Source organism: Plectropomus leopardus, chromosome 9 (genome assembly GCF_026936395.1).
Source record: "Plectropomus leopardus strain MGB_pleo_1.0 chromosome 9, ASM2693639v1, whole genome shotgun sequence".
Lineage (NCBI taxonomy): Eukaryota > Metazoa > Chordata > Actinopteri > Perciformes > Serranidae > Plectropomus > Plectropomus leopardus.
The window spans coordinates 14,777,405-14,803,433 of NC_142184.1; the positions used below are offsets into that span (position 1 = coordinate 14,777,405).

Sequence of the window (26,029 nt, forward strand, 5' to 3'; positions counted from 1 at the left end):
AGGTGTCAAAGATGTGTGTGTGTGTCATTGTGTGTGTGTTTAAAAAGCAGCTTGTCATCAGCCTCAGCTTGTCCCCCATTTAACTGTGCAAATCCTGCAGAGGAATTTATCAGTTTTTAATTGACTCTTGCATGCCAGCTTTTGTCCAGCCCTTTGGAGCAGTGAATGGTATCTAAACAGCCTCACGGACGAGCAGAGAGAGACACATTACCTTATTAGGAGTTGTTATAAGCTGATACTGTACTGGTTTACATTTCCCAGATAACACACCACAGGTCATGAAAGAATGGAGGGCCAGTGATTCGAAATGTCTCGCATACCAGGAATTATGGCAGCACACGCATGAATAAAAATAGTTTTCACACAAAGATGCTTGGGAGTGGCGTGGTGATGTTATGAGGGGCTTGTTATGAAAGCGTGCTTGATATTTTAGTGCTGTTTGAGTGTGATACAGTAAGAAAAAAGACCCTCAGTTCATCCGTTTGTACAAGATCATAATTCAAGGCCAACCCCCAGTGTTGGACCAGGCTCTGACTTGTCTTCTGTGTCCCCACCATGAATAAGAAGTGTGTGTGTGTGTGCGTGTGACACACACTCATCCCCCACCACTTGGCCGTGTGTATGTTTGTGGGCAGGGAGTAGTGAGAAGTGGAAATTTACAGTCTCCCACGTTGGTACCTGAGTTGTCTGTCACGGCGAGGCTGCGTCCAATCCTCCACTTTGGATTTAATTGTCTTTAGCCAAGGGGCGGGCCCTGCTGTCAGCTCCACTTCTTGTGACCCGTGTCGGCATAAAGGCATTCAGTACAGAGGAATGGTGACAGCTGAGAGAGAGGAACTCTATACATAGTCGCAGCCATGAAGGAAATGTAAGTTTTCTCATCTACTTTGCTGGAGGAGCTTGATTTGTTTTAGCGTGTGCATGTTTGAAGTTTTTCTGCATGAATGGGCTTTAAATAGCCAAATGAAAACTGGTGTAATGCTTTGGTGGAGTCGGTTTGTGTGTTAAAAGGTTAAATAAATAGAGAAAGAACTGCAAATAGATTTTCTTGTTGTCTTTTGAAGATTAAGCAGTTATAAAATTGTGCCTTTTTTTCTTTAAAGATTAAGGAATTTGTAGTCAAGTACGTCTGGTTTAAATCCCAAGGACAGTTTGTCTTAAGTCTTATCTGGCCGGCGGACAGCCTCCAAACAGCATGCAGGCAGGTGAAAGCAAACGCTAAGCAGACGAGAGGAAAAAGGGGGGAAAGAGATAAAGAGAGAGGGAGAGAGAGAAACAGGATGAGAAACAGAGTGGGCAAGAACTGATCCAGTTATGTAAGGAGGTCTGAGAATGGAAAGCGGTTCAAGTTGACTTGTCATGCATAACAGGAAGAGAGAAATCCTAGAAAATGATGGGACACAGCGCGCACATACAGGGGGGGATGGAGGAGCTGTTGAAGTTTTGATAAAGTGAACAGACATAAAGTTCTCGGCAGGAATGTGCAAGGTTATAACAGAGTTCCTGCAGCTTAAGGCAATGTAGATCTAAGGCTTTTTTTTTTTTATGCCACTCAGAATTAAGTTTAAGACCAATTTTCTAATCACCAAAATTCAAGAAAGACTTTTATTTTGCCTAAATGTTTAGTGCAACATTAAACATGACAGGGTTTTTTTTCAGCGACATCAAATGTTGGAAAAATAACCCTTTTTAGAGTGGAACAATGAACATATTATATTATCATAAAGGTATCTGTTTTTTCCAACAGAAGTGGGAAATATTTGGCATTTTTGGCCTGTTTTCTACATGATTTATGTTTCTCACTCTGACTGTGAGATTCCAGCGCTTCTCATCGTGATGAGTGTGAGAAGAGGAATTTATTGAATTTTTTAACAAAAAAAAACAAACCCCAAAAGCAAAAAAAGATTTTAAAATCCTACTTCCCAGGTCTGAGCATTTTTAAGAATTTAATACCAAATAAGGCCTTATTTTTAGATTCATGAATTCAATGCCCTTTAAGACTTTTGAAGGATCCACGGGAACCCTGTTTAAGGAGTTCTTCTTAATGTTTTAGACATACCCATGCTGAGGGGGAATGTGCTGCCTAATTTTAAATGTCGCACAGTTTTACAGTTTGCTTTCAATCAGAGCAAAAGTCAGGTTAATAATTTGGAGCTTTTTGTACAACTTGTTCTTTTATCTGAGCTCCAACAAACACAGAGTCTACGAGAGTTTAGGGGAAGTATGTGATGTTGCTTTGTTCCTCTTTTAAAAGAGGAGGAAACCTTTCTCACTTGTATTACAATTAATCTCATATCTTACAATTAATTACAGCCTTCCCATTGTACCCCTTTTTGTTCTTTATTATGGAGCCAGCTAGGAGCTTAAATCACATTCAGTCTCGGCACGTATTTCATAGTTATTCCTGTCCTATTAGGGTTTCTTTTCTCCTCTTTGGCTCATGCCGGGAAATAGGATACCTCGGTCAGTAATAACAAATCCTGTCTTTCTTGGAAAGGCGGTTTACAGTGTAAACACTAAAGTGAACTTAAGCTGTTGTAGCGCCTTGGGAGCAGCCAGGGTATTGAGAACGCGGGGGGATATCTTGGTGTCTAAATTTGGATTTGGGCCCACTTGTTGCTGATACGGTAGCATCAGAGAAAGCTCGGAGGAAAACTTTCTTTCAGGGTCAAGCGAGGTCTCGAAGGCGAGGCCAAACATTTTAGCTTCCTTTTCCTTCGGTGACAAAGTGCCCCCCTCTGAGCAGAAAAATACACTGAGACTCAGACTGAAACTGAGAAACAGAAAGAGCGGTGAATCAAAATGTGAATGTGCACACGCTGTTGCCAAGGTGTTTGTTTTGCCGTTTTGGTGATGTTTTAGCTACAAAATTCATGCCGGTTTTTGATTGATTGATTAGTGCAAATAAAGAAATACGGTTTTCCTTTTTTTAATATTTCCAGTTAACCCTTTAAAACCTGAGCAAACTGGCTCGATTCCTTTCAAAAACATTGGAAGACAACAAGCAACGCATGAAACAACCCAGCACAAAATAGTGAAAAGTACAAGAAAATTACCTGAAAATTAGTATAAAAAAATAGATTTAAAAAAGTAAAAGAAAATAAATTTTTTTTAAAAATTAAGGAAATGACATGGAGAAAGTGCTTAAACATTATAATAATTTTGTAACTTAGTAAAAATAAATAATTATGATCATCATCAATTTTCTAAATCTACTAATTTCTTGCAATTTGTGTATAATTTCCTACCAAGTTGCTGATTGCTTGTTTGTTAAAAAAAATCACAACATTTTCTTAGGGATCAAATTTTTTTGAAAAGTTATATGGCTCCAGGTTTCAGAGGTTTAATATATATATATATATTTTAAATAAATATATAACACTCAGAGATTTAATATTTCTTGTTAAATGCTCAATTTCAACGCAGCTGGGCCCCAAACATCTCTGTAGTCTGAATGACCTCCGTGCGTCAGTTGTTCAGATTAGCAAGATTAGCAGCGTAGTACTGTGTATCATGTACTCAGTGGTTACGAAGCACGATGTAACGCAGTCAGGAGACAGCATTATCTCCCTAATGCTCTTGCCTCTCTGTGTCTTATCCAGCTCACCTCTGTCCCTCTCTTTGTCTCACTCCATCTTACGTGTCCTTTTTTCGTCCACAGCATGGCACAAAAGAAAAGCTCCAATGCCTGAAGGACTTTCACAAGGACACCCTGAAACCTTCACCAGGGAAGAGCCCAGGCACGCGGCCCGAGGACGAGGCCGAAGGCAAGGCTCCTCAGAGGGAGAAGTGGGCAAGCAAGCTCGACTTTGTCCTGTCCGTGGCCGGAGGCTTCGTCGGATTAGGAAACGTCTGGCGCTTTCCTTACCTTTGTTATAAAAATGGCGGAGGTAGGCAGAAGATGCACTACAGATGTTGACCCTTTGAGACCTAGATGGACGTCAGTTTATGTTATGCTGCATTCACATGCCTCCCACAAATTTCTAAACCTTTAAACCTGAGAAAAAAAATTATCCTCAAAAGCATGGGGAAAATGAGAAATTAGATATAGTACAATTAGAAAATTATATTAAAAAAGCGAAATATGTCCAAAAACTATATTTATGATGATTAGAATTCTATATTAAACATATGTTATAGAAAAAATGATCTAACTTTTTTTGCACTTTTTCCAGATAATTTTCTTGTGTACATATATATATATATATATATATATATATATATATATATATATATATATATATATATATATATATATATATATATATATATATATATATATATATATATATATATATATATATATATATATATATATATATATATATATATATATTTTGCTAATTTTCTTTTGTCAATTTGTGAGTCGTTTCTTGTTAAGTTGCTCATTGCCTTCTTCCCTTGTTTTTGAAAGAAATCAAACCAACTTGCTCACGTTTCAAAGGGTTAAAGTGTTAAGCCAAAATAGTTGCAGCTGGTGACTGTTGCTAAAAGATGCCTTACTCTTGTTTCCACAGGTGCGTTTCTCATCCCTTACTTCATCTTCCTGTTCGGGGGTGGCCTGCCTGTGTTCTTCCTGGAAGTCGCACTGGGCCAGTACACGTCTGAAGGAGGGATCACCTGCTGGGCCAAGCTATGCCCCATCTTCACCGGTCAGTCTAAGCACATAAACACAAATAAAACACACAGAGAAAGAAGAGGCTCCGCATCAGAGCACAAATCATCCCTGACAAGATCATTTAAAATTTAACGCTGAGTAAAAGCCTCATTTGTCCGAACAGGAATTCCGCCCTGATTTTCCTCCCGTTTCAGTGCAGTATTCATTATTCAGCATTATGTTCTGCCGAGGTGTCCCCCCACCATTCCCTCCCAGTGTAATTGGACCAGTCTGCCTTCATTAGGCTGCTTTGTGTTGTGTAAACGACATCACACAGCACAGTAAACCAGGAATATTCAGAGCATGCATCATGGAGGATGAATGACACTTTAACCCTTAGACATCTGGATCAACATCAGTTTTCTTGTGCTGTGTTCAGATGCCTTTCACAAGCATTTAAACCTCTGACACATGAGAAAATTGGTTGGATTATTTTCAAATACTTGAGAAAAAAACATAATGAGCCAATTGTAAAAAATACCCCCCAAAAAATCCTGGAAAATCAGATACAGTGGGGGATTATTATATATTATCAAAAACTAGGGAAAATGTTTTAAATTATAATAATTATTATATTTATATTATTATTGTTTTTGAAAGAAATCAAGCCAATTTGCTCAGGTTTTAAAGGGTTGATTCCAGGGTCAGGTATACATACCTGCAAGTAAATATACAAACATCACATGCTAAACAGCACTCCAAAACATCCGTGTATTGCAGATTGTTGAGTTCTTGGTTGCGATGGAAACAGAGTAGCAAAAGAAACAGTCCTGCTCCCGGTCTGCACGAAAACATCATTTTTGTTGACAGTGTTCATCTGCTTGGTTTGCCTTAGCTTATAGGCTGATATAAATACTGCATGTGGTCTGTGACGCTGTTGCCAGGGTCGAGTTCACTCACCGGCCTCTTGACCTGAGATCAGCCATTTGCCACTGATACCTTAAGACACTCCTAGACCAGTCATTGCTCTTTGGTGCGTCCCTCTACCTTTGAGTGACAGCTGTAGACAAGCGCGGAGGTACTGCACCTTAAGCAGCTGCTGTGATGCCCTTACTCATGTTCACACACAGGACAGGACATGAAAAAAGAGGAAGCTGTGCTTCAACGGATCTCTAGCAGCTGCTTATGGTCTCCGCTATTCAAAGAACGCTGAGGCTGCTGTCTGTCCATCTGGCGCAGCGTCTGGCACAGCAGAAAGTCCACAAGTGGCTGCAAAGTTGGCCAATCACAAACCTCCCCATTGTCCCTCCCGCCTTCACGTGTTCTTATCACACGATGAAATTCATGACTTTACTCCCTGCGCTCCAGCACACACACACACACTTATACACACCTGTCACAGCATTGACTTGTCTATCAGTTTGCATTCGGTATGTGGGAACAAGGCGGGAGGGGGTTGACATAGATGATGAGTTTAAAAATACTCTGGAGCACTGGAAGAGTACCGGGGATTTCTGCATCCAGGTTGTTGGCAAAGTCATCTAAAAATAGTGTGACAACACTAAGGACATTATAACAGTAGATAGCAGAGGCGAGCTCGGGAAGTTTTCCCCTCTTTGAGTCGATAAAGAGTCAGTTGATACTATTGTTTGGTCAGCCGCAATCTCCACCTCAAACAAAGTCTTCATGTAAAGAGTTTATTTATCGCCAGGCTGGAAAAGTGGTTTGCTGCCCTCTCTGGCTGAAAGTCACAACTCTAAGCAAAACCAGTATCTGTGATGGGTGTGGTCGGATGCAAGGGCGTAGGTTTCGTTTGAACATTGGGGGGGACAGTGATGAACTGGGGTTTGGGGGTCCTCCGCCAGAAATTTTTAAGCATAAAACTTAAGTTTCTTGCATTCTGGAGAAATTTTATGCAGAAATTTGTGCCTTTTCTGCTTCAATTTGGTGTAAATGTCCTTAATTTTACCAAAACAAAAGTCCCCTATTACTGACTATGTAAAGTATGAACCATGAAATAATAGCCAGAAAATTCTATTTTTTCCTAAATCGATTTGCTCTTGGCCCTTTTGGCAGAATGTAAAAAATATGTATAATTTGAATAAAAATTATATATGGAAATCATTTTCTATCATATTTGACACAACACGCTTTTATGGTAATTAATTGATCACAAAAATGTATTTTTTAGAAACAAATACATACAGATTTCATTGAAACTGGAACACTTCAACTGGTCATTTTCCCCCCAAAACAGGAACCTTTTTCCCAAGTTTCTGTCCTTTTTCAGGCACAGGTGGACTTAATGTTTCCCTTAGAAGACATTATCAGGAAAGCCTCCCACCCTCTGAATGCCTGTGGTCTTTAGTTTGTGGTTGTAAATTTTCATGAGACTCTGATTATCCTAAAGTTCACAACAGGTCATTTTTTAGATTCAGGTCAAAATTGCATACAACAGGTTTTTGGAGCTCACAGAAAGTCGTGTATTAAATATGACAAAAATGGCATTATAGTGTTAATATTGAGGGAGATGAGTCGCTTGCGTCCCACAACACCCCTGAAATCTCCACATATTGTCAGATGTTCAACATCACTGGAGCAGGGCGGCTCAATATGACTTGTCATGCCTGACAGAGAGAGAGAAATCCTAGAAAATGATGGGAACACAGTGTGCACACTGTAACTGCTGAAGATCAGAAAAAAAACAAGATTTTCAGCAGCTGTGATAACGTCTATAATCAATTTCTCAACAACAAAGGATCTCATGACTACTTGTGAAAGATGTTTTCCTACGTGATGAACCCACAGTGATTATCACATGACTCCTCACTTCCCCTCCGCTCTAAGGAGCTTTAGATTTGCGTCATTTTCAGTCACAACAAGCAGCAGAAAAAGCTCTTAAAACCCACTGCACACTACCTGCTCAACACCAAACGGCAGACGAACAAAGTAAGAGGTGAACATGGTGGAGCGTTTAGCATCTAAAGAGGCAGATATTCATATTGGGCGTTAGTGGAGACCAAAAACAGAGATAAAAGAGTGAATACTGGATTCACATTTATCTGGGCCTAGTTGTTCAAATGTAATCTGCTTGGATTTCGGCTATTGAATAGGATCAAATTCTGAAAATGGGCTGTTCAAAATAAAAAAAGGATTTTGAAAACGGATTAGATCACATAATCCAGTCTTTGTTTTGATCCGGATCAAACCTTTAGTATGTGTTGTCAAAACTTTTCAAGAGGACTGGGAAACCTATAATCCAGAAAATTGGGATAATACAGATCCCACGAGAAGGGTGAATTAAAGGTGGATTTGTGGGTAAAAATATAATAAAAATTTCAAATTGGTTTATATATATATATATATATATATATATATGTATATATATATGTGTGTGTGTATATATATATATATATATATATATATATATATATATATATATATATATATATATATATATATATATATATGTGTGTGTGTGTGTATATATATATATATATATATATACACACATTCATTTTTTTTATTTGATATGTTTAACAGTTAGTTATCTCTACTGCTTTAGTAGACATTATCTTATTACAGTTATGTCAAAAATAAATAATAAAGGGATGTTGTCACCATAAAATAATCCCCCAAATAGCTGTCAAAATCAAACAAAAGTTAATCAAAGCATACAAATCTCCAAAAGATCTTTGAATGGATTTTTGGTTAGATGCTTGAAGAAAGGTCTGTGGTTAACACAAGCTTAAAAGATTTTTTACATTTTTTTCTACAACATAAAATACGCCAGCAAGTACCCTGCTCGTCATGTAAAAAGCCAGTTGCTAACAAGTGGCTAAATGAGTATACAGAACGTCATTACATCAAGCTGTGCCTGCTTAACAGCCTCGTAGCAATAGCAACGTGACTGTAGTGTAGTTCATTTATGACCTAATGTTAACCTTTTACCTCTGGCAACTGCATTTAGGTTTCAAAAATCCTCAAACAAAAGAACATTTTGCACAACTATCAGATGAGACAGGTGCATTGGGGAGGTACAGACTGACCAAAACAAAGGCAAACAAAAACTGAAGAAGGTCTAGTACCAAAAGGTCGCAAATAAAAGTAATATTGCAAGTTAGACAGTGTGCGGGAGTCCTTTTGTGGCTTCAAAAATCCTAAGAGTGATGTTTGTTTGTGAAAGTTATCTTGAGGGACAAAACTCAAACTGTTCACCATAAAACTGTAATAACCCAAAAGCCAATGGAAAAATCCCAAAGGCTTTTTTGACGAGAGAACCAGGGAGACGTTAGCCGGGTTGGCCTACAGAAAAATGTATGGGGAACTCTATTCGGATCCAGATTTTTTTGTTTTCTTTTTGGAACAATTAGGCCCAGGTGGCAAAAAAACATAACAAAAGCTGGACAATCACAACTCTGTGTTTTGGATATCTTGAACTGAAAACCGGTCTTCTTTCTTTCCTCTCTCTAGGTATCGGCTATGCCTCTGTCGTGATCGTATCTCTGCTGAACATCTACTACATCGTGATCTTGGCCTGGGGACTCTACTACCTGTTTCAATGCTTTCAGCCGGAGCTCCCCTGGGCAAAATGCAAGCAGCCCTGGAACACAGAATACTGTGTAGAGGACACAGTCCGCAAGAACAAGACCCTGTGGCTCGCAGCCAACATTACCAACTTTACCTCCCCTGTCACTGAGTTCTGGGAGTGAGTATACCCTGACAGCATGCACTCACACACACACACACATGAATATACTAAGTAACACTGCCCCTTAATCTCGATTGCGTAAATGTGTTTGAACAGGCACAAATCCTACAAAAGGCACAGTTTACTTTTAGTCCTCTGCCAGTTTATCTTAAACAGTATTTGTACAGCACCTTTCACACATCAAATGCCGCTCCTCAAACTTTGTCTTAAGTTGTCTTTTTCATGCCCGTTTACAGGCTGTTACATGTTTGTATTTGATGACAATTCATCACAATGAATAGCTCTAAACTAGAAGTGTTTGTGCAACTTTAGACACTAAAATGTTTAAAGCCTCAAAGCTTTCCAAATAGTCACCTCAAAATTTGAGAAGGGTCTAGCTGCAGAGCTGCAGAGCTGCAGAGTTACAGGCTCGGCTCCACTTCCTCCTTCAGACCCTTTACAGCCTTGAGCTTGGAGAAAGAAGTCTGAAATTGTGTACGCCCACCAGAGACGGTCATAAGGATACAATAGCATGCCCGTAATAGTTTGAATAAGCCACACACCCTTCAGCAATAACACCAAGATAAACAGGACAACCAAGTATTAGGGTTGGCCCAGAAGCTCACCTGGTAGAGCACATAGACATACATAGACGCTGCCGCATTAACTGTGTTGGTCCATTACTGCGATACATGACCACGTCTGAAATATTGGATGTGGCAGGTCTACCCTGTAAACAAATACAAGTTGACATTAAAAACTGCAGGTTTTCTGAATAAAGAGCACTAACATTTACATTGAACTGACTTTGATTCATCATTTTTATATGAAAGTTATATTTAAATTGAAATGAACCTTTCCCTACATACATTTTTATTTTGCAAATGTTTTTTTAATTCCAGGCCAGAGCAGCAAAACAGCACAGAAATGCCAAGTTGTGTCTATTTGTTTTTCACATTTGTTGTCCTTGACATGGTCCAGGGGAGTCACATGATTCACTTCCTTGGGTGTGTTTAAAAATGTGCTGTTTCAAGTCCCTCAGACTGCCAGTAACCTGTTCTCTGTCTCTGTATCCTCTGCAGACGCAACGTCCTGAGCATCTCCACTGGGATCGAGGACATCGGGCCTCTGAAGTGGGACCTGGCCCTGTGTCTCCTGGCAGTGTGGATTATCTGCTTCTTCTGCATCTGGAAGGGAGTCAAGTCCACCGGGAAAGTGAGTGCTGCCGAGGCGCCGACACATCCTGTACTTATTGTGTTGCCTGGATGCTGTTTGGCCTTCAGTGTTCTTTTTTACAAGTCAGTGACAAACACTGTTGCGCAAAGAAAGGACACATGCTTGGAAGGCAGTTAATTTGGTTGATTTAGAGACACAAGCCTCTGCGCTGTCCTGGAGGTTTCTTGTTGGCCAGACTCACTGTCGGCTGTAAACAGTTGACTGCCACTCCTAAGTCTTTGCTCTGTTCCTGTCAACTGGGCCAGAGCCAACAGGAGGAGCTCTGTGAGGACAGTTATTAACTCTATTAAGCCCTATTTGTGGGTTTATTTCCATATTTAACACAGGGTTCACTGCTGTGAAATGATCCCGCTTAATCTTTAACCAGAAGGCTATTCAGAAAGAAGTCATTACGCAGTTTGGTGTGCTGCCTTGTGCTCTATTCGGCACACACCTCAAATACTTTTCCTGACTTCTGCAGGCAGTATGCATCACCGTTCCTGGACCTCACCTAACTTTTCTATGTTAAAAATACTCTGGACATTAACATCAGATAACATGAACAATATTTCTTTTGTCTTGCAGCTGGAAAAACACAAGTTAGAAATGAGAACTTAAAAAAAGAACTACTGCTTGTATCATTATATATCAAGGCTGATGAGTCACAGTTGTTGCTCAGTATTTTGGCTTATCACTCCCCCATCCTGTCTAGGTGGTCTACATAACAGCAACTTTTCCATTTGTGATGCTGATTGTGCTGTTGGTGCGTGGAGTGACCCTTCCTGGGGCAGCTGAAGGGATCAAATTCTACCTTTATCCTAACCTGACCCGCCTACAAGACCCAGAGGTAAGACTGAAAACGAATAAATAAATAAAACTTAATAGCTTTCACACTCTACTCCAATGGTTCCCAACTGGTCCTGCCATGGGGTCCAGATTTCTTCCTAGTCATTAGTTCATGGTCCACACATTAGATAATTTACCACATATTTAACGATATTTCACAAAATGTAAACTGTACATGGGCTTGGAACATAACGGTAAAAACATATTGCAAGGAGAAAATAAACGTTTGTTTGCCACAGAATGTATTTTCTGCAATAATCCAAAATCCAATGGAAAAATGGCTTTTTGATGAGGGACGCTAATTTTGGTGTCGGCCAACAGAAAACTGCATCCCTGGGGCACTTTTGATATCTTTTTATTTTTTCGTTATGTAACTCGATTATATAATTTCTCATGAGTGATTGGATTAACATCAAAACCAAGCAGACATTTCCCAATTGTTTGGCCCCCGTGTGTCCTGTGCGAACGCTAAGTAAAATAAATAAGATTTAACGATGCCTCAAAGAGTGCATGATGTTCATGAGGTTTAAGATAAAATGATTACTGACATTTCACCATTACACCACTGCTTAAGGGCTGAGTTTGTATTTAATGTATTTAATTTATTTAATATCTTTATAGTCTTTAAAGCTCCCCGTCATTCAGCTTTACTTCCTGTTAACATTTTTTCTCAAACAAGGAACAGGGGTGTGTTTAATAGTCATTCATAATTCATTATCATGGCTACAAGATTGCAGTGACAGCAGGCTAGCTTATGAAAACAGCGATATGGCGACTAATTTGATTAATTTACTGTTTACACAGGGTTGGTGCAGTCATGAAAAACCTGGAAAGGTCATGGAATTTGCAAATACCAATTTCCAGGCCTGGAATAGTTTTGGAAAACTAAATTTAGTCTGAAAGTTTTGGGAAAGTCATGGAATTTTGTTACACAAGCCTGCATAATAACACATAATATGTTTAAGGAATTGGAAAATCAACAACAATAATTTAAACAGTTTCTGGTTATGAATTGTGTAAATTTGGTGATTTAAAAAAAAAACATGCCCTCCAAGCTTGAGGGTCCACCAATTTTTTTTAAAAAAAACATAAAATGGCCAAAGATTTTTTGAAGGAATTGTTTTCAATTTTTAAAAAATATAAATATATATAAAAAAATTACAGAATACAGGCATTTAAAGTTGTATGCGACTCCCCTTAGTCAAAAACAAAAACATAAGTTCCTACCCAGTGCTTAAAAAATCAGTGCTCAACCTCATGTCCACTTGTAAATAACATTAGATTTTAAAGCTATTATACAGTAATGAAAAGAACCGATAAGGCATGTCAGTGGTCATTTCAGGGGATGTATGGTCTTGAAAATCTGCTTAAAGGTCATTGGAAGTCATGAAAATTGAATGGTAAAAATGTGTATGAAACCTGTTTTTAAGACCATTGATAGACAAAAAATAGCCTAATAAACCAACTCTCTCTCTCACTCAAGGTACAAGGTAGATTCATTTGTCATTTTTATTGGTGGTTTAAGAAGAAATGAAATTAAAGTTGACCCTAAATCTTGCTACATCTTTTTGGCGTCGAACGAGGAGTTGGGGAGTCTCACAGCCTGGGGAAAGATGCTGCTCCGTAGTCTGGTGGTTCGGCAGCGGACACTTCTGTTTGTTTTTCCAGATGGCAGCGGGGTGAACAGACTGCGGCTGGTGTGGCTGCTGTCTTTCAGTATCCCTTGGGCTCTGTGCAGACACCTCACTTCACCGAGGTCACTGCTGCTCTGCTCGCTCTCTTATTTACGTCATTGTGCTGCAGCTGTCGGTTGTTAGCGAGAGGCGCCTTTTGGCGGCTGCACCGGTGCACTATGGCCAAAGAGCGCCACGGGAAGGACAGAAATGTTGTAGAGGTCCGCCGTTTAAGATGCAACGATGGGACATTTCGGAGCTGCACCAGCTGCTCTCAACTCAGCTCCCAGCACAGCAGTGGACCTAATCTTTCTGGAAAACACTGAAAATTATATCTTCTTCTGTCTCTCAGGTGTGGATTGATGCAGGAACCCAGATTTTCTTCTCCTACGCCATTTGCCTGGGTGCCATGACGTCACTGGGGAGCTACAACAAGTACAAATACAACTGCTACAGGTGAGTTGTGTTTCCGCTGGGGGGGACAGTGGGACTGTAGTAGTGACAGCAACTCGTGTCAGAGACGGTTGCGTGAAAAGAAAATGGGAACTTCGGTTCCACCTGTGTTCATTAACAACCTCCATGACATATGTGTGACATAGGGACTGTTTGCTGCTGGGAGGCCTCAACAGCGGTACCAGTTTTGTGTCTGGCTTCGCAATATTTTCCGTCCTGGGCTTCATGGCACAAGAACAAGGGGTGGACATTGCCGATGTGGCAGAGTCAGGTACGAGGGTCCAAGGTGATGGCAGCAGTGATGGTGGGCGCTGTTGCCAAAAAAAAAAAAAAATTTGGACACAAAAGAGTGAAGCAATACCAAATTTTAAATGAGGGGAAAAAGTATGAAAGTTTCGGAAACGGTGATGCTGAAATGTAGAGGTATCGGCAATTGCACACTCCTTGAATTAAAGAAACAGAATTGCAACTTCAGTGTGAAATCTGTTCCACCTTTCCATGGCGTTGGTGCTTTGGGTTTTAGCTCCACAATGAACTGCGGTGTTAAAGAGCTCCTCATCATTACTTCAGGTGTTCAATGGCACCAGGTGTCCTCATGTCCCACATTCAACCTGCTCATGTTATTTAGTAGCTTTACATCTTTTTGACCAGGGGACATTGCTAAGAAGATTGGCACCGTACTGTATGTATGCTACTGTATGTGCACTGGCACCCTGAGGTGATATTTCTGACCAGCAGCACTGCACTGTAAGCCCAGTTCTGTTAACAAGTGTGGATCTCCTGAGGTGGATGCCACCGGTTCTGTTTCTGTCTTCCTTTATACTCTATGTGGACTTTGAAGGAGATGCATCTTCTTTCAGCATGCTCGCTCTGTTCAGTTTCAAATTAAACTCTTGCTTTCTTTAAGACTGCAACTTTGAACATATTCATGTGAAATTAAACTATAACAATGACAGTAAGTTCTGTGATGGCATGTTAGTGTGTATGTACATACAAGATATTCCATCATATATGAAAACAGCCCAAATTCATAAATTAAGCCATATAACTTTGCATTTTGCTCATCAGTTTAATTGAGACACTAGTTTATGTGTTTGCTGAGTTTGTGTCTCATGCTCTTATCCTGTTGATGTGGTTCATGGCTTTGCTGCAAACCTCATTTGCTTTGTTTAGATTAGATTAGATTAGATTAGATTCCACTTTATTGTTGTTGCACACAGTAAGTACCAGAAATGCAGCATCTAGTGCCAACAGTAGTAAACGTGCTTATAAATGTATATGTGATATACACAAAAACAATGTACAAAATGTAAAGCAGCTGTGATATGAACAGTATGATCAGAACCTAATGAATAGCATGTGCAGTACAATGGGTAGGGTGTGTTATGTACAGTAGAAACAGTAGGCTGTTATGTAATATGTACTCTACAGTGTGAAAGAGACAATATGTACAGCTGAATATAGTTGTTGGTATTTCCTGCACGTTAACACATACGAAAACACTTTGAGGGAACTTCTATTTCCTCACAGCCACCCAGCACATAAAGCCAACAAAGAATAAAACACTCAAGCTAACTTCATCACATCTTTGAATTGTTGGACACATTAGATCATATTCCCTGTAGATCATTAGCAATGCCAGACCCCGCTCAGCCTGTAGCTCAGTATTTACATTATTTTTCCAATCCCATTGTGTCGTCCAAGCTAAAATCAGATAGAAATATTAATCCTGTCCATCTCCCCCTCTCCCCGTCCCCACTCTGTTCTCCCTCCAGGTCCTGGCTTGGCTTTCATCGCCTACCCTAAAGCTGTGTCCATGATGCCGCTGCCAACTCTTTGGGCCATCCTGTTCTTTATCATGCTGCTGCTCCTGGGCCTCGACAGCCAGGTCAGTATTTTTTGATTTTTTGGATTTTTTTGCAATCACTAGCGCGTTTACATGGATCCTTATATTTTACTGTTGATCAGAATAATAGCCCAATCAGAAAAACAAATGCTTAAAGCCCAGTACACACTGTGCGATTTTCAGCGGTTTCAGACGAAATATATCGATCGTGGCTGAAACGTGGTGATATCTGGTCGTGGCTCTAAAACGGTGGTCCCACGTCGCACAGTGAGAGAGGTGCAAGTACGGCTGTTGTCAGAGTCGTGCGATCAAAGACAGCCTGGGATAAATATCTGAAAGTGTCGGATATTTGGGATGAGAATCTCACACTGTGACTGCTGTTACGACCTATGTCTGCTAACCAACCAATAGCAATGCAGCATGAAATGACGCACTGACCAGCGCAACAGTGCAAAATGCTAAATGCTAATAGATGCTAATACATACTTGGAGCTCTCTTTGCAGAATTGGCGTGCCAAATTGGCCTTTTTTCCCCCCAACCATAACAGCACCCACATTCCCCTCCTCCTCCTCTTCTCTAGATGTTTCCCGACACATAAATGCCGCTACAGCGAAGGCTCAATTTGTTTATTTACATTTTTCTCTACAACTACAGCGGTGTAGATGAATGACGCCCGCCGACGTTACTCTTTTCATGCGTGTTGACGTCGATGGACGTAGGTCATAACCTGAGATTCAGTCGGTGACATCATTGTTAAGTCTTTAGATCCATGTCGCAAAGTGTGGCTGCACTAAACTTATAACATTGCAAAAATCTCACAGTCTACAGGAGGCTTTATGCAAACACATCAATCGGAAGAGACTGAATCAATCAGAAGAAAATTAATTAATTAAAAAGTGCAAAAAAAGTGTCAGCATTGAAGGAACTTTTACTCTTTAAAACTACAGGGAGCTTTTTTCATTAATTCATTTTTTATTTAATTTTTCACTTGACTTTATAAAAAAGTTGCTGGGAACTTGCTGTATATGATGTTGAATGTTTCAGTTTTTATTAAACATTTGCTGAAAGCATTTAAACTAAGTTTTGTGTCGGAGGTTGTGATATTTCAAATTCTAAATATTGACAGAATGATTCTTTTTATTTTTATTGTAAGTGCATACAATTTCCAAATATCAGTTATCGGTCTAACTGACAAACCTTTATCGGTCGACCCCTACTTAGGACTCTGACACACCAAATCAAAGGATGGCTATCGGTCACTTTCAGGCAGTTAGTCAGCGTCCGTTGCTCTAGTTTTTGCAGTGTGTCCTGCACCGTTGGCCCTTGTCAGCTTTTTATTGGTCAATTCAGCTTATTGAATCAAAGTCAGAGACGGTGGAGAAATCACTCTGACTGGTAGCTGAACTCAGCATACAAGCGCAAGAGAAATGAGGAATGCAAACAAATGAATAAAGTCAAGAGGGAGTGAGTTCAAAACTTGTCTTATTAGGTAAGATAAACCTTTTAGCCACTGAACTCTGAAGCAGAAACAGTTCATAATTGTTTGTGTTATTGCTCACTAGCACACTGATCATTCAGCATCAGGTTGTGTTGTTAATGTGCTGACTAAGCTAAGCGTCTTGAATCCATCCTGTTGGTTATCCAGTGTCCCTTTTTAAATGATGAATACAGACTACAGTTATCTGCTGGTACGGAGAGTTATTTCCTCTCTTGAGGTTCAGAACATTCGTGTTTGTTGGCTCTTTGCTGTGTACATGGACGCGTGTACAAGTACAACTTTTTGGCAGCGACACAGGTGATGTGAGGCGACACAACAGTCGGTTTCATCGCCATCAGTTCTTTGATGTCGGTTTGCTGTGTCTGGGCCTTAAGATTCGTCTATTTATACCAGTAGCAGTAGCCTGCATATGGGACATTTAGGGAACATTGGTAAATTGCAGCATCTGCCAACTGTCTGCACGTGAGTGTGAGTGTTTAGGCAACATCTGTAATTTGTAGCTACAGCAAATAACCGCTTACATCACAACACTTACAAACCACTTCTCTTCCTTTATTCAATGATCTATTTTTTTGAATTCAATATACCTATTTCAAACATTTAAAAAAATGACATACCTGTATAACAAACAAACAAAGGTAGCCGATAAATAACGGTTAAACTATAAAACTAAATTCGTCAACAAAGAAAAAAATCTTCTATTTCTGGTATTTTACTGGCAGATAGACACTTTACAGCTGGCTGAACCAAGTCAAAAAATTATTTTAGCGACTGTAGGAAACAATCTAAAAGTCACTGAGGCAGAGGCAGGGCCTGGTCCATGTGTGACACACCAACAAATGATGCTGAGATCCAAAAATACAATGTATTAATGAAAAGAAATCAAATTATTGTAACGTGCACAAAATAGCCACAGCGATCAAAGAAAGTGCGGTCACTCACTTGCTTTTCTATTAACAGGTGAAAAGCAGATTATAGATTATGAGGGCCCATATCCGTGTGACCCAACTCTCCTAATAACTGCAATCATGAAACTACTAAGTAATATTCCCAAAAAACATGCAACAACACCAAAATATAAACAATACCAAATCTTTATTATACTACAAAATGATCTCCTTTATAAATCACTTTATGGCTCCCGCAGTTATAAATCTATAATCAGAATGCTTTCACTCAGATAGAAGAAATACTGTCCGTGTAACCGCAGCCACTGTGGCGTCAAGCTCTGAACAGAACAGTCAGTTGGCAACTTCCCATTTATTTCACACAAACACCTCCCCGATCCCATGGGTTAGTTGGCTCCTGCCAGCCCCAATGTGTAAAACACATTTAGTGTCTCTCTGATCCACATCAACGTCTCCAAGGTATCAGATAACTGACAGACAAGAAAAGCAGCCTGTTCCCACAAAGGCATTTTACTATCACACTCAACCGCACTGTGTGAGGATTATAGTCCTTTTAATGTCCCATAATACCACAAATTAAGTTTTTAGAAGCTGACAGACGTTGACATGCCAAACATTTAGTTAGTAGAAGTCATTATAATAGTTTGCATGCGAGCCATCCAGCTCTGATCGCAGGCAGAGCTTTGATTAAGACAAGATAATCTAAGTAGACAAAACACAAGTGTGCACCCGAGGGATTCGCCGGCCATATCACATTTCCTGCCTCCAAGTGTAATTCTACTCCAGTGCTAACTCAGTCCTGCACATGGCCAGCTACTCGTCTCAGCCAACTGCGAGATCAGGCCGATGCTCTAAATTTGAGCACATGTAAATACTCATGCAGCTATTTCCATGAGAGAAGCGTTACCAGTGACAGTGTGTGTGCGTGTGTGTGTGTGTGTGTGTGTGTGTGGGTGCATTTCTTGACCATAAATTTCATGCAGATTTGTCGTTCTGAATGCTATATATTGTGAACATCGCTCACACATACATGCCACTGTTATGTAAGGGGTTTTTGTTTGGCTTTGGTGCAACAAAGAAGCATGTTCTTGGTAAAGAGGAACAATTTCATAATTTTGTTATGACAGTATGTAGTTTATGAGGCAATGAGAAGACACAGGGGAGCAGGAGAGACAAGGGGACGGGGAGACGGAGACAGTGATTCACTGTTGTTTTGTTTCTGTTGTGTCTTGGTAGCAACAAACCAGTGTTGCAGAGAGGAGCCCTGTTTAAATTCTCATTACTGCCCAACAAAGACAGCTCTCATTCTCTAATCACTGGTCTGTAGAGGCAAAACAAGAGCTGCATGCACACAGAAAGAGACATTTTTTTTTCTCTCCTCTGAGAACTTAATGGTTGCTTTTGTCCCCACAGTTTGTTGAAGTGGAAGGACAGATCACCTCCATCGTGGATCTATATCCGTCCCTCCTCAGGAAGGGTTACCGACGGGAGATCTTTATAGCTGTGATGTGCACCATGAGCTATCTCCTGGGACTCGCCATGGTAACAAAAGTAAGTTCACCAACAGTCACTTCATTTGAACCCCTGCGCTCTCACTGCTACTGCTTATCCTGTTTAGAAAAGGAAAAGCGACCCTGCGTATTCGGATTAGCGGCAGAGATAACGCAACAGACTTTCCACTCGCCTGTCGGCTGCCTCATTGTTGCGACCAAATATGGCTTCCTACCACATTCACCACTCACATCCTGTGTGTCTGAATGGAACAATTCGGAATGCCGTTTTCCGTTTAGCAGTTAACCGTGCTTCAATGGCGTCTCAGCACCTGTTGAACTCTGCCTCTATTGGTCGGGTGCCAGCATTCTTGTGCGCCTCTTTCAGCACCCCTCACCCACTCCGCTTTAATACCCCCCTCTATCTCCGTGACTTTCTTTTGTTCCACACACACATCAGAGAGGTAATTAATGCTGCTTTTCTTTTCTCTTTCCAGGGTGGCATGTATGTGTTTCAACTCTTTGACTACTATGCAGCCAGTGGTGTGTGCCTTTTGTGGGTTGCATTCTTTGAATGCATCGCTGTAGCCTGGGTTTATGGTAAGTGGAAACCACTCTGTGCGATAGAGTCGTAACGCATTTCTGTAACGTGTCTTGTTTTTTAAAGTAATGATCCTGAAGAGTTGACAAGCAAAGTGATCTCTTTGGCGGTAAACAAAGGTGTCCTTGTGTTTCCTCCTACATCAGTAGTAAATAACTTTAACTGCACGCGGGGCATGGCGAGGGGGTGGGGATGATGTTGGTCCCCCACTAGATTGTTATTGGCTCATTGGGTTTCCTCCCACCAGATGACATCCCATTAGTATTAATGAAGGAGGAACATTTAACCTAATGAGAGAAAAGCATCTAATTGAAATGAAAGCAATGCTGCATCTTCCAATAATAAACACGATACTAATATTCTGAAGCCATTGGATACTGTAAATTGCAATCATGTATCTGACAAACAGTGCAACCACTATACCGATACTTCTGTGACTGTAAAGCTGAGCATGTTTATCCATTTAACTCCCCCAAGACTCAGCTGAGCAATCCGTCAATGTGTCAGTTTAAGAAATTATAACAAGTTAATACAACACAAGTTAAGTCATTTGTCCTTTCAGTTTTATCAGAAAATGCTCTTAATGGTAGCTCAAAATGAAAAACCTGCTATATTCTTGTGGAGGTTCAGCCTGAGCAGTAAATATAAAATAACTTCAAAATAAACATCAGATATTTCCTGGAACAGTTTTAACCCAAACAACACTCTAAAAATGATTACAATTAACAATATACTACTACTGCTACTACTACTACTAATATTAATAATAATAATAAACTTTATATATTGAGCAACTTTCATACAAGGGATGCAGCTCAAAGTGCTTCATAATAAAAAATGCAACATAAAAGTAAAAAGGATAAGACAGCCCCAGCGCCAGGGCAAATCTGTAGAGAGGACGTGATTTAGATTGGGGGGACCACAAAAGTATCACAACAGATGCAAATTTAAAACTCACCAGCGGCATGACCAACAATTAACAACACTGAGTAAAGACGCACGCCGCGCGTAAATACGTTCAAACCAACACAACAGCATGACCAGCAGCACTGCGTAAAGGCGCAGAAGTAGGCACAAATAAACAACTGAACAGCATAACACTGCGTAAAGTGGCACAAATAAACAGCAGCATGGCACAAACCATTGCGTAAATGCACATGGATGCGCACGCCAAACCAGCTGGCCAAAGGCAAACAAATACACACACAATACAGAGAAACGACACTATAATCTACAGTAATGAACAGCAGACACGAGATAAACATGGGAACAGTCCACTCACCCTCCCAGGCAGCAGCTCCTTGTTGATGCTAATAAAGCTGGAAACGCCGTTTTCCTGTTGAGTGGATGTCCTCAACACACAGTCCTTCCTCTCATCCTGGCACATCTGGGTCAAATCCTTTTCAAAACCGCGTTGAATTAGCTTTGCGCGGATAAAGCATACTCCCTCGGTGATCGCTGAAAACGTTTGTCAAAGCTGAAAATAAGCTAGCACCCTGCTAGGTGCAGTAGCTGCAGGGTCGTCAAAGGCTGCAGCTGTCTCATCTGATATGTCCTTGGTTTTTAAACCATTTTCGTGAATCCATTTTTAATTTAAAACAAAATACTGCCACTTTAATTTTTTTTTTTTGTTTTGGGTTTTTTTTTTTTAGGGTTTACAAAGGTGCACCAGTCTCTTTAAAAAAGTTGCACATTAGCTGTGGGGGCAGACATGTCAAATGGGCGGAGAGGCACCTGGCTGTCGGAGGTCCGCAGGCACATGCGCAATAACTATCTCCGCAAGCGCATGCGCAAGAGTCTCGGTTGGCTTGATTTTTTGAATTATTATTAATTTTATAGAACATTAATACTAAACAGCCATAAAAGTCGAATCAGGGGTTTGTCCATATCATTCACATAAACTGAACTAAGTTAGGCTTAGTGAGGGAGCAGTCAAGCATATTAAATTATCTAGAAAGCCTCAAAACAGTTAGATGATTAAAGAGTAAATCGCAACACAAACAACAGAAAAAAAAACAGAAAACAGGTTATTCAGGAGTTAGGGCACATAGATATTCCCATTGCCCAATCCATTAAGAGCTTTAAAAACAAGTATGAGACGTGAACATCGCTTTTCGGTTGAAGTGCCCACTGCCCATTGACAAATGCAAGTTTGAAAAACTTTGTTAAAATAGCTGCTATTGTAACTGCATCACAAAGGACCGTACTCGCTGCTGCACTTTGTATTCATCTGTAGTCCCTCGCCAGATGTTAAAAAGGAACTAAAAACAGAAAAGAACATTTTGTTAACTCGCACAAAGGAGCATAAAAACAGTTGCACACACCCTTCTTAACAATGCAATAAACCATATTGTTCTCAACAATAAACTCCGAGGAAGCATAAATGATGGCCTAGTAAGCCCAGACTGTTTATATTATAAGCAGCATATGGTGCTTGACCCAGCGAAAATAAAAGCTGCAGTTTAGGGCACGAAGCAGAGATAAGGGACCATAAACCTTTTTATTTCTGAAGGTAGACATGAAGGTCATTCTGATTATAAAAAAAAAAATAAACACCAAAGACTCATGGTATCTTATGTACAACATTAACCTTGTTGAAACATATATATATATATGTACGATAGGACTCATGTTATTGTTCTTATTTTGTCTGGTAGGGGTTGATAATTTCTACGATGGCGTTGAGGATATGATTGGCTACAGACCAAACCCCTGGATGAAATGGAGCTGGACCATAATCACTCCTGTCCTCTGCATGGTGAGAGATGAGTAGTAGCTTCTGGAGCCTCACTTTATTTGTTGGACAAGATACTGTTTACGACATGTGACAAATGTTGCTAGTTAAACCTTCAAGGTCACAGGAAAGTGTTCAGCTTGTACTGAAAGAAGCATGTGTTACATTTTCTTTCCCCCCAGGGCTGCTTTGTGTTCTCCCTGGTGAAGTACAAGCCCTTGACCTATAACAAGGTGTATGAGTACCCTGACTGGGCCATCGGTCTGGGCTGGTTTTTGGCCCTGTCCTCCATGATCTGCATCCCCATGGTGATGGTCATCAAGATCTTACAGTCTGAGGGACCCCTGATCGAGGTGAGCAGACTTTTGTCCCTTTTAAACAAGGAGTTTGAATTTTGAAAAATATGCCTATTTGAGTCTTGCCAAGAGTAAGTACATCTGTGTCCGTAATATGAAGCTTGAGCCTGGAGATGGTTAGCTTAGCTTAGCATAAAGACTGGAGACAGGGGGAAACAGCTACCCTTGCTCTATCCAAAGGTAACTGAATCCACCTACCAGCACCTCTAAAGATCACTTATTAACACATCACATCATGCTTGTTTAATCAGTACAAAAATCAAAGTGTAAAAGACATTAAAAAAATGTCAAGTACCCCCTGCAGTGCTCCACTGTACCCCCGTTTGAGAAACATTGATTAACGTAAGTTAAGAAAGCGTATAAGCATATTCCCTAAAATGTCACTCAATTTTAAAAAAATTAAAATTTGATTGCTGTCACATTGAGCCTTAAACTGCGCCAGTTTGTGATGGTCATTAGTCTAATCTCTCCTTTCCCGCCCTCAGAGGATCAAAGCAGTGGCAGCCCCGGCGAAGTCAGGCGTGAGCTCTCGCCCGAAAGAGTACAACTTGAAGGGCAGCGAGCTGACACAGCCCCTGGACCCAAACGGGAACAATGGCTTGATCAAGCCCACCCACACCATTGTAGAAACAATGATGTGAGCGCTCTCTGTGAGAGGAATAAGATTGATGTGCTTTCTGTGTTATTATCATATTTGCTAACTTTGATAATGGTAGGTTTACATCGTCCAATATATTCACATTAGAGATGGTTTGATTTCTATGAAGAAAGTTATATATTATTGTTGTAATTTTTTTTCTCTTGTAATTTTTTTTTTCTATTTTTTACTATATCGATATTGTTAATGTTACAATTGTTGTTGCTGTAGTTGGCACTGATCTCAGCTTAGGCAGTATTTTGAGATAGAAAATGTTCAATGTTTACTACCTTTCTGTTGATTCCGGGGACGAGATGAGGAATTTGATTTGTATTGGTGTAATAGAGGAAAACATAAAATTCCAATTTCACATAAATTTAGTGAACTAAACAAGTAATTAAACCGCGTAAAAGTTAGAGAACGTCTACATGTCCTCACGTGATTGCCCAAGCTAACTTCTAATCTCGTTATATGTTGTTCGTCCCTGCAGTAAAAATGAATGTACCTCCGCTAGCAGCGGAAGTGAGCCACCCACGTCTCTAAGAGTACAAATCCATAACATGTTAAGTGGCAATATGCAGTGTATAGAGTTAATCTTGCTTTGCGTCCTTTACGTTACAAGTTGAACAAGGCCTTGGCCAAATACTGTGAGAAATGCATTCATAAGCTCCTCAGAAACAGAAACAACATAATACAGAAGAAAAACAGCTAAGGAAGAGGAAGTAAGGAGAAAAGGGAAGTGGCATTTTTGGAGTATTTGTACACAGCCTGTGTGACTACTATAGTCAGTCCCAGTGCATTTATTGAAACCTCTCTTTGCACTTTATATGTCGTTTCACCTTTATTGTAGTACTTGTTTTTATCGTTGCAGTGTATTTGGAGTTACATTCGCAACACATTTCAGGAGGAAATATTTTTAGCTTCTAACATTTTGATATTGTAAACTTTGATATACAGTATCTAGTTGTCTCCTTGCTAAGACAATGACAAGATAGAGTAGAAATCTGACATCAAATATTCTTAGTTGATTTGTGAGAACACTTAAAAAGTAAAAGCATTACTTTTTTCTAAACATCCTGACAGCTCTCTCCGTCGTGCTCATAGCAGTAGCAGAGGCCCTCTGCAGAACTACCACTGGATTCTAGTTTCTAATGTTCGGTGTAGGCATTTGTATTGTAGAATTTGAATTATTTGTAAATCACATATGCCTTTTTGTAACAATTTTATACTGTACATCATATGAACACCATCACTGACTCATTCATTTTACTGAAAACTCAGCAATTTGTTTGCTAAATATCGATTACATTGTGAGCCAAGATTACATTTTTCAGTGTGCAATGTTCATTGAAGTAATGGCAGTCCCTGCTCTCTCAAAATGCACCGTCAAATTTAGAATAATGTTGAATAGTGCAAAAACCTGCACAGTTAGATACAAAATCTGAAGCATGTGCGGGAGCCACCACAGTACTGTGCTGCTTTGTCCGTGAAAAATCTTGGAGATTCAAGTGTACCAAAGTATTTTTGTCTCACGGTTGTCCCCTTTGAGATGCACATTGCATCATTTCTATATAGATTACAATAAACATCTTTTTCTTTGGATTTTGTGCCTGGATGATTCTTTTGTTCTCTATATATGAACGTCTCTGAAGCATTTATACCTCAAAATTCCTGCAAAGTAGAGAAATTTCTATCTGACACCAGTATACTTTATTTATTACCATTAATATGTGATGGGTTTTTAATTTCTCAAGCAGGAATAAGTAGATGAGAGGACTTACATGTAAGAAACTTGGTAATACAGACCATTTATGACAACATGACTGACAGTGTAAAATTGTTGTTTGAATTAATAAATGCTCACCAGTTCCTCCTGATGTTTACCTGTAGATACCACTGAAGAAAACATAACTGTGGGGAACAAGGGAGTATCAATAGGGAAACGTTGAGGAAGCACCAATATTGTAGTAAATCCAAACAACATATGATGGTTTGCTAAACTGCTCATGCCAACATTTCCCAAAATTCTCCTTGAGTACCTCTTGTCCTGCCTGTCTCCCTGCTGCAGCACAGCTAAACTAAATTCTTTTCTAGAATTACCTCTTGTCCAGCACCTTTTTTTTGTCTCTTTGTGCAAACTTTTGTGAACTTTTTGTGTGTAAGTGACAAATAGGAACAACATTTTTTGAAACTCATTGAGTATATGGAGCAAGAGCTCTACAGTGCAATGTAAACTTTTGGTGCAATCCTTTAAGTGTTTGTTTTTGCATCCGACATACTAAGATTTAGACAAGACGCCTACAGCAAAATAATATTTTTTTCTTTACCTTTCGCTTGATCTGGTTTGTGTTTGTCTTTCTGCAACAACTCAACTCACAAGATTTCAGAATGAGAACTCACTTTGAGGGAGACTTGCTTAGTCCATTGACTGTATAAACAATGGACTTAGCTACAGTGAGGTCACCCATTGGTTTCTGGACTCCT

At 39.9% G+C, this 26,029-nt stretch overlaps 1 protein-coding gene across 1 annotated transcript; it reads left to right on the forward strand.

Moving 5' to 3' along the window:
- Positions 1–3,513: 3,513 nt before the first annotated feature.
- Positions 3,514–25,147, forward strand: LOC121946790 (sodium- and chloride-dependent taurine transporter-like). The gene is made up of 14 exons (XM_088081485.1): positions 3,514–3,540; positions 3,662–3,890; positions 4,518–4,652; positions 9,071–9,305; positions 10,370–10,502; positions 11,215–11,349; positions 13,374–13,477; positions 13,621–13,745; positions 15,250–15,362; positions 19,141–19,278; positions 19,715–19,817; positions 22,476–22,576; positions 22,735–22,905; positions 23,394–25,147. Exons 1-14 carry the CDS (start codon positions 3,514–3,516, stop codon positions 23,547–23,549), a joined length of 1,905 nt encoding a protein of 634 aa, XP_087937611.1. The 3' UTR covers positions 23,550–25,147.
- The last annotated feature ends 882 nt before the right edge of the window (positions 25,148–26,029 follow it).